Below are 10067 nucleotides of genomic sequence, written 5' to 3'. Positions count from 1 at the left end.
GAGTGGACCGAAGACTGCAAGTCTTCTAGCTTGTCTCTTAGGATGGCACGTGGTCACTATATCATATCGTATTTATATACTCTACATATGTACTCCCATTTGTTGTTCTTAAGATTTGAACATATGTTAAAAAGTAGGGATGACAGTATGCATCCCTATCGTCCTCGTAAAACTGACCTTTTTTATGAAAGCTTTCCATTTAGTCCTGGAGTTTGTAGGAGATGATATACCTACTAACTACCCACGAATTTTCGAAAACTCAAAACTGGTATATCACAATCGAAACTTTAATACAGTCAGACTTCGAATCAAAAAGAATCAAAAAAATTATAAGCTCTAAGGATGACCTATAATCCGCTAAGGCTTATATCTTTATTACCATAAAGCCGTTTCGGAAAATCTAGCTGACGACTGCAGCATTTGACCTCCAAACGACATTATTTTGAACCATAGTATGTATGTGGCTTAAATATAAGGTAAAACTGAAGTCGTTAAACGTAGTCTTGATACCAGGGAACTTAGATTAATTCCTAGATCATGTAAATGCGAAATATTTTACTAAGGGTTTTGTCATGGAGAAGAAGAAAGACGTTGGAAAATGTGTTACAGATTCATAACAACCACCTAGAAAGTGTCAAATGTAAGCAACTTTCGCCAAAAAGTTACAAAATACCCTACAGGATGCTCCAGATCTTAACCAAGAAATTTAGCCACGTACTCTACATCAAAATAAACCGAAGTTTGTCATATAAATTATAAGAAATTATGAAAATGTCGTAGTGAAAATTACTGTACCGTGTAAAAGAGGCCTTAAAGAGCACCAGAGTCACTCCTACATTGACAAATGTCACGCTTGTCATTGTCACAACTGTCAATCGTCCGCGTGTTTGACGTACTTCGTTCTCCATTTCTTTTTCGTTCCCGTCTCTGCTGAATAATGGCCACCACAATCTCAAAAAAGCGAAAATTCGTTGGAGACGGAGTCTTCAAGGCTGAATTAAACGAATTCTTAACCAGGTAGGAGCCCTTTAAGTCTAGTTTTATAAGTAGTATGCACCTATGATTTTCTTTAGTGGGGTTTTTGTTAAGTTAAACACGCCATGGTTGATACATGTGCCATGCTGTCAAAAAAAGGCTGTTTTAATTATTTTAAGAGGTTTCACACCCTATTGGGTGTTACTAGGGCTTAAATTGGCAACCAGTAATTAGATTTCCATTGAGAAAAGTAAATATGAGTATACTAACGTATTTTTTTTAAATTATAACCTAGCTTTTTTTGGATTTGTTGATTCACCCTTTAAAACATTCAATAAATCCTAAATTAAGCAATTTGCTGTGTTTAAGGCACATAATACCCTCTCAAGGCTATTCTTAGACTGTCACATATGGCAGGACAAGGTTGTAAAATGGCTAAATAAAACATAAACAAGAAATAGTATAAAATGTCAACAGTTCATTTTATCTGTATGCAAAAAATCTTCTAAATTTAATGATTCTTATTAATAGTTGCTTGTGTTAGAAGCTGTTGATAATGGCTTGAATTTAATGGGTAAACATGATATAAGGTTTGAAAAACCACTGCGAACTATCACACTACTCTCATCATGGTACTATGTTCACAAAATCCCCATGCATTATTGCATCCAACATGGATGCAATAACTGCAAATTTGAATTCCAATCATTAAGGCGTCTGGCTTTAGCCTTTGGACTTTGGCAGTGTTCTTTGATGTTTCCAAAGATTTTGATTGTGGATCACAGGATACTGCTGTTGAAGCTTGAGCACTATAGATTTCAAGGTTCAGCTCTTTCTTGGATTGTATCAGTATGAGTACATTTTTATTTGCATACATTTTTTACATAATTGAGCAAATACTGTCACATTTTTTAATAGCGCTACCTAAAATAAAACTAATTAAGATATAACAATAGGCACTCCGCTACATATATTATGAGCCTGTGGCTTCATTAGTGTGGCCTTAACTACTTCATTATGAAAATATGTTTTAAATCAGTAAATTTGCTTTCAAATCCAATTTGTAACAAAAATAATAATTTGCTCCTTTATACCTACCATGTATATGAAGACAAACCCTATCTTTTAGCAACCATGGCTTTTTATTCATCTAGGACAAACTGTTTAGGTATAGAATAAAGCACTTAAGATGCGCAGATAATAATTTTATTTTCTACACATAATTGTAGCTGGCTTTGGCTGGATTTCATCCTTGTCTGGTGGAGTTCTTCATCTCATATCTGACTGGCAGGCTTCAGTATGTTGAATTTAATGGTTTTGGGTCTGAGTATTACGTGGCTTCGAGTGGTGCGCCCCAAGGCAGTAACCTCGCCCCAATGCTGGTCAATCTATTTATTAATGATTTAGTTGATTGTATGGAGAGTTTCTGTCTTTTATTCCCTGATGATCTGAAGTTGTTTCATATCATTCGTGCTATGCTGGACTGCCTGAAGCTGCAAGAGGACATGAATAGGGTCTCTGAATGGTGTGAAAGAAATAAACTACCCCTAAACTGTGACAAATGTAAAAAAATTACAATTTCCATTCTTCATGAAGAGATTTTATACCCATATAAGTGGTTCTCAGTTGCTAGACTGTTCTTCAGTGAAGGATTTGGGCATTGAAGTAGATAAGAGGCTCGCATTCAACCAGCATGTAGCACAGGTCACTGGTTCAGCCTTAAAATCCCTCGGGTTTATAGTAAGGTCCACTTCTCAATTTAAGAATATATCCAGCTTGACTGTATTGTACAATTCATTAGTAAAGTCTAAATTAATGTATGGCTCTATGTTGTGGTTCCCCATCTATGATGTTCATGTTAACAGACTGGAGTATGTACAGCGCAGATTCTTAAAGTTACTTTCTGTTAAGTTGGATGGAGTATATCCAGTAAGAGGTGTGGAACAGGAGTACCTGCTGAATAGATTCAACTATTTGTCACTAAAGCAAAATACTATTCTCTCTAGTCAGATATTTTTATATAAACTTTGCAATAATAAAATTGATTGTTCTGAGCTCTTAGAGAAGCTACCTCTATTTGTTCCTCCTGCCAATACAAGGAGGCACCATATATTTTATCCCTCTCTTAACTTAAGAAATCTGTCCAGCAAAGCTCCACTGTGCCGGGCTTGTTCATGGTATAATCAGATGAATGCTATAGATGTCAACATCTTTTAACGTGTCTGATTTCTCTATTAACTCACCTACAGGTAATCATGTTAGTCAGAAGTCTATTGCTGTGAATAATTTTGCTAACACTTTTAATCTTGTTCAATGTAATCACATCCTAAACTATAATAACAGACTATTGGATCTTGTTTTATCTAACTTCACCTGTACTGTTTCGCGTAGTGACGTGCCTTTTGTCTTGGAGGATTTGCATCACCCTGCACTGGAAATTGATTTTACCGTCTCAGGTCAACGTGTTCATAATTTTCAGCTTAATAAAAACTTATCTCATTCTTTTAATTTTAGAAAGGCCAACTTCCATCTCCTTTATGACTCGATCCTTGAAGCTGACTGGTCTACTGTGTATTTATCCTCTAACGTTAATGATGCATGTGGAGCCTTATATGATATATTGAATGGCATATTTGCCGCACACATTCCTCTTAAGCAGCAACGTAAAAGAAGATTTCCAAATTATTATTCTCGAGAATTGATAAGGAACATTTATAGGAAAGAAAAGGCTTTCAAGGACTTTAAAATGTACAATTCTCCATTCTTTCAAAATAAATTCCATTCTCTTAGACGCCTTATCAAACTACAAATACGCAATGAATATAAGTTGTATATATCAAACACCGAAAGGAATATTTCTTTGGACCCATCTAGCTTTTGGAATTTTATTGGTTCTAAGAAGGCTGGCACCAGGATTCCTGGTATGATCAGGCTACCCGATGACGTGGTAATTAAAGACCCACAAGACATAGTTGATGCTTTTGCACTGTTCTTTGGTGAGGCATTTATACAATCAAATTTCATTAACCATTCGTCGACGTCTGATAATGTGCCCCACTTTGACATTGCCAACGTTGATGCTTCCCAGATTATTTTGGCCAGTAAAAAACTCAAAAATAAGTTAACATCTGGTGTAGACGGTGTGCCTAGCTTCTTGGTTAAAGATTGCATTGGTGTCCTGGCAGATCCGCTGACCTACATTTTCAACTTAATACTGTCAACAGAACAAATCCCTGAAATTTGGAAGACTGCCAAAATAATACCTATTTTAAAAGCTGGGGACTCTGATTTAATCGTGAACTACAGGCCAATCTCATTACTCTGTAACTTCTCAAAACTTTTCGAAATTATCCTGAATCGGTCGCTATTTAGTCACGCAAAAGAACTCATCTCTGTAGACCAGCATGGATTTTTTAGCGGGCGATCTTGTGTTACTAACTTATCCTGTCTGTCTAGTCACATCTGTGAATCACTTGATGTTAATACTCAAGTCGATGTTATTTATACCGACTTCCAAAAAGCCTTTGATCGGATAGATCACTATATTTTGCTGCATAAATTAACTCAGTATGGTTTTTCAGGGAGATTATTTAATTTATTTCATTCCTACTTGATTGGTAGATCTCAATATGTCGAATATGAGGGCTTTAAATCGAAACTTTTTAACGTAACGTCGGGTGTGCCACAGGGCTCGAACCTGGGTCCGCTCCTGTTTAGTTTTTTTATAAATGACTTGATTGAGTCACTCACTTGTCATAGGCTGGCTTTTGCCGATGATTTGAAGCTATATTTAAATGTATATGGCTTGGAGGATTGTGTTTTTCTTCAGAACTGTCTAAATACATTGGAGGTATGGTGCGCTGTTAACAGGTTAGGCTTGAATGCGGCTAAGTGTAGTGTGGTCAGTTACTCTAGATCAAAAACACCCTTAAATTTTAATTACTTTATTAATGATACTATTTTGAGTAGATTAGAGCAAATTACTGATCTTGGTATAACCTTTGACTCTGAATTTACATTCGTTCCACACTTCAATAACATAGTCAAGTCAGCCCTGAGAAGGCTTGGGTTCATAATTAGAAGTTCTCAGAGTTTTACTTTGGAGTCTACATTAAAACTGCTTTTCTGTTGCTTTGTGAGATCAAAACTGGAGTTTGGCTGCGTTATATGGAACCCGCTCTATCAGAATCATGTTGGTCTCCTTGAATCTGTTCAGCGTAGATTTGCTAAGTTTTTGGCCTTCAGGCAGGATGGCATATATCCGGTAAGAGGGTTTGATCATCGGCAACTATTGGAACGCTTCAATCTACATCCATTACAACTCAGAAGAATGATCTTCTCTGTAAAATTCCTGCATGGGTTACTGAATGGATTCATTGATAGTCCTGTACTTCTTTCCGGTGTACGTTTCATGGTGCCTAGGCTTAATGCTAGACATCCCCTAACATTCTTTCTGCCAAGGCCTCATACTAACATCCTGTTGAAATCGCCACTATATACAATATGCTCTATATTTAATCGGATCTGTCACATGTGCGATATAAATTTCTCTCCGGTTCATGTGATTGTCGATATCTTGGTGGATCATTACTCTTGGGATTAAGACCCATGTGTTTAAGTTATAGTTAGTAGGTATATTGCAGTTAATTTAATTTAATTTAATTTTGTTGAATATGTGATTATCTTGTTAAACTTTTATAATTGGGTTTTTATATCATATTAATAGTTATTTGTTCTAATTCTTTGGATAACTTTTGAGAATGTGAATTTACTTTACTCTTTTTCTTTTCTTTTCATTCTTTTAGGTTTGTTTGTGTGTGTTTTTTTTTTTAACTATATTTTTCATTGTTTTGCAACTGTTTCCTGTTATTGGGCAAGTTGCCTGTTGGAAATAAAGGCTTATTATTATTATTATTATTATCTTTAGCAGTACTGAATATGCTTTTAAAAAAAAGATGTGTTCCTCTCTTAATTTGAATGATACCTGATTCTGTGATTATCATTTGGTTAGTGTGTCTTATATTCTTACAATTATGCTATTGTTTTAAATTTTGTTATCACTCTATATTGGATCTTATATTATTTTTTTGTATTATTTTTTTTGTACTACTTATTTAAGGTGCTTATAACTTGTACTGTTTTAATTTTAATTATTTTGATTGTCTTGTAATTGGGAATTTTCCTGTTGGACAATAAACAATTTGAATTTGAATATTTGAATATAAATAACATATTCAAGAGTATTTTGAGCCAAAACAGTAAATTTGTCAAATTTGAACCTAGGGCCTAGGATTAATCAAGTTAAGTGTCATATTCATTGCCTTTCAACTAATATAATTCAGCCTTAATTCTTTAAATTAAGTTTCTATTGAGAAATAATTGTAGACTCTTTCTTGGATATTTACACATATAATTTTAAATGTCCAATAAACAAATTTATTGTCTTTATTACTGACACCAGCATTTTTATAGAGAACTGTCAGAAGATGGTTACTCAGGTGTGGAAGTGCGTGTCACCCCGACTCGTACCGAAATCATCATCATGGCCACCAGAACTGACCGTGTGTTGGGAGAAAAGAACAGAAGGATCAGAGAGCTCACCTCTGTAGTTCAAAAAAGGTTCAACTTCCCTGAAAACTCTGTAGTACTTTATGGAGAAAAAGTTGCCAACAGGGGCTTGTGTGCCATTGCCCAGGCTGAATCTTTGAGGTTCAAACTTATTGGAGGTTTGGCTGTCAGGAGGGCCTGCTATGGTGTGCTCAGGTACATCATGGAGTGTGGAGCTAAAGGTGTGTTATATCTCATTTTTATTTGTTTTGATCTTTGTATTATTATTATTATTATAGTCCAATTTGCATAAAATTATTATTTAAAAGGAAAGAGGTTCTAAGCAATGTATTTATATTCAAAAATTTACTACTGACTACCAGGATTGGTATATGTATTTGTTTTAGGTTCAGATCAAGCTTTAAAAGATCAGATTGATTAATTTTTTTATGGTATCTATTTATATTTGATTTATTTTATTCAATGCACTTAACAGTTATAGAAATAGGATGGAATTGTAGAAACATGGGCAATCTTTGTTGAAAAGTAAATAAAATGTTACCACTGGTTAATTATTATATAAAATGGTCCTAACAAATAAAATATAAAGTACATCTTGCATAACTACATACATCATTAAAATCCTGGAAAGCAGCAGTAACAAAACCTCAGTTTAATACTGTAACCCCTGAGGATCTGAAAAATTGAAACATCTTTATTGAAAACATAGATGCAGACATTTATGAAATAATTTAAAAAAAAAGATGCATGTCCTGGATTTCAGGCACTGTTGCTCAAAGATTTTCTGGATTTGATACTTTAAAAGATTAAATAGGTGATCCTGGCCTGAGACACATATACCTCCTGATATATATAACTGACTATATAACTTGAGACTTATACTCCAAATAAAAAGGTTACCTGTGTTTCTATCATATAGGCAGTTATATAAACATAACATATCAAAAAGATACACACGGGCTTGGATTGTGTTTTTTTTTTCCATTTTCATACAATTAGGGTTTAAAGAGTTAATAACTATATCTTTATTTAGTCAAATAATGTAATTTAATAACCGAACGTCTCATTCTTTTACATGTAGTTTCAGAAACTTAAAAAGCCCGTAAAAACCTCTGATGTCCTATTTGGAATATCTGTATGCATGTTTAATTAGAATGTTGCATAGCCCATGTAAATACCTAAGACTATGACTTAATAGGGATATTGTTATTGTTCAGGTTGTGAGGTCGTTGTATCTGGCAAACTTAGAGGCCAGAGAGCAAAATCGATGAAATTCGTCGATGGCCTCATGATCCACTCTGGAGACCCATGTAACGACTACGTTGACACCGCCACCAGGCACGTGCTACTCAGACAAGGTGTATTGGGTATTAAGGTGGGTAATATCTCACATGATTCTTATAAGATACAATATTAAAATATTGATGTTCAATTTACTTCAGGTCAAAATCATGTTGCCTTATGACGCGGCCGGCAAAATGGGCCCCAAGAAACCCCTTCCAGACAATGTTTCAGTGGTGGAACCAAAGGAGGAAGTTATTCCCACGATTCCCAGTTCGGAAATCAAAGCTGAAGTGTTAGCTATTTAACTTTGTTAAATAAAATTTTTAATATTTAAGACCTTAATTTTTTTGTTATTATTTTGCAATCACAAGTTTCGAATTCGTTGATCCAGAACTACGCTTTAACATTAATTTTGAGGGAAAGTAACTTCTGTTTTTTGGCTTGAAAGATGCCAAGAACTGGCTAAAAATCTGTTGGATCATGGTCAATATATCGCTTCAGTCAACGTTTCAACCTTTATAAGATCGTTCTGAGGACACTAGATGTTTACACCCTGAATATATTTTATACAGGAATTATTATTTTAAAAAAGACTAACAGTGTCATCTAAATCTTACAAATAAATACAAAAATTAATAATACGACTTCTATAGTACTAAAAAAACTAATTCAAGATTGCTCTGGATCCTACATTGTTTCTGTTTCACATGCATAGAGTCAAGTCTACCCAAACCCTTAGATTAAACGGTAACGAAGTAGGTATGTAATGGCCGATTTATTGAACATTACACTTTTCAAACGGATCTTTCTTACTCTTTCTATTGTAATAAGTTAAACCTCATTTCTTATTAGGACTGTCTCTTGAATGCTTTTGAAAAAGGTTGACGCCGTGTATATAGACTTTTCGAATTATTTGCTGATAATCTTAAATCTTATCATTTTTAGCTGTTAAATCTATTTGTCAACGTCAGTTATTGCAAACGGATTTTTCCAGTTTTTGTGATAATTCGATTTCTTTTTCTAGATCACGCAATTCAATTTTATTTTAATTATAGCACTGGTTCTGCTGTGTTAAAAAAGTAACGTAGGTAAAAGATGTAAAAAATCCATGTAAAGCACATAATATTAGATTTTATGTCTAATTTAGTGGTGATTTTTCATGTTCCGTGCTTTTAGCTCTTGTTTTGTTCGTTGGCCCGCTCTGGGTTGAAGTATGCTTGCCATGTTTGATCTTCCTGTTCTAGATCTCATATTGATGCCACTGAATAAGGATTATAGGATAAGTTGTTAAGAACCCACATAGGATGCGATATCCACTGTATATACCTATAAAGTGCATAAAATATCGTGTATGTTCTATGTATATATATATTACACATTGAGATAAACTTTATTTTTTTATATTCAAGTATAAATAATATATGTATATATTTTGTGAACATTACCGTCGCTTGCTAATATCTATACCTTCGATATATACATCGACAATGACGTCTCTTGGCGTCATTATAGGAAGGACTTTATGTCGTCCTGATTGGTAAAAAAAAAACAAAATTTTAAAGTAATAAAAGGAGTAAAAAAATAAAAAAGAACAGACAATGTCGAGAATTCTATCCGGGATCACCTGCACCTGTTGTACAACAAATACGTACTAAGGCGGCTTGCTTTTTAAACCAAAGCCAATTATTAACTTTAACTAAACTATCACGTAACTAAAATAAGATATGCAATTGACTTTTTTTAATTAAGTATACAAATTTGATTAGATCAAGAATATTATTTCATATTTTAAGAGTTTAAATATCGACAAGAATTAATTTTTTTATTTGAGCTAATTCTAAGTTAAGCAATAAAAACCGGTTTTATACAAAAAAGTTTTTTATTTTATACAGCGTTTACATCTTGATCTAATCTTGTTTATAGATAAAAAAAATACCATAAGGTCATTTTAAATGACCTAAAATAGTCTTTAAACGTCATTCTATATAAATATTTGACGTCCTCCAGAAGCGTTTTTCAATTCTGTTTAAGCCTTTATTTAGGACTTCATTTTTGATGTGACATTTGTACGTTACTTTAGGGTAGTAAGGGCGTCAAAATGACTCGTCATGTAGACCAGAAAGTACGAAAAATTACGTATTCAACACGTCATTTTGTTACCTAGGAAATTATGCATATATGGTAAATCCAGAACATGTTTCATGGATGTAGGTACCTATATACCTTAGAAATATTTATTA

The 10067-nt window shown here is 33.8% G+C and overlaps 1 protein-coding gene across 1 annotated transcript; it reads left to right on the top strand.

The window, feature by feature from the left end:
- Positions 1-871: 871 nt before the first annotated feature.
- On the top strand, positions 872-8169 carry LOC126737612 (40S ribosomal protein S3-A). The gene is made up of 4 exons (XM_050442588.1): positions 872-1017; positions 6448-6764; positions 7761-7918; positions 7986-8169. Exons 1-4 carry the CDS (start codon positions 938-940, stop codon positions 8130-8132), a joined length of 702 nt encoding a protein of 233 aa, XP_050298545.1. The 5' UTR covers positions 872-937; the 3' UTR covers positions 8133-8169.
- The last annotated feature ends 1898 nt before the right edge of the window (positions 8170-10067 follow it).

This window comes from Anthonomus grandis, chromosome 6, assembly GCF_022605725.1.
Source record: "Anthonomus grandis grandis chromosome 6, icAntGran1.3, whole genome shotgun sequence".
Classification (NCBI taxonomy): Eukaryota; Metazoa; Arthropoda; class Insecta; order Coleoptera; family Curculionidae; genus Anthonomus; species Anthonomus grandis.
The sequence above is the reverse complement of the archived record's forward strand: the minus strand, read 5'-3'. Positions and strand labels throughout refer to the sequence as shown.

Excerpts from the sequence above, each read along its gene's own strand:
- LOC126737612 (XM_050442588.1), top strand. The coding sequence starts at position 938 with ATGGCCACCACAATCTCAAAAAAGCGAAAATTCGTTGGAGACGGAGTC. Across the intron at positions 1,018-6,447 it reads TTAAACGAATTCTTAACCAG|AGAACTGTCAGAAGATGGTT; the intron begins GTAGGAGCCCTT and ends GCATTTTTATAG. Across the intron at positions 7,919-7,985 it reads AAGGTGTATTGGGTATTAAG|GTCAAAATCATGTTGCCTTA; the intron begins GTGGGTAATATC and ends AATTTACTTCAG.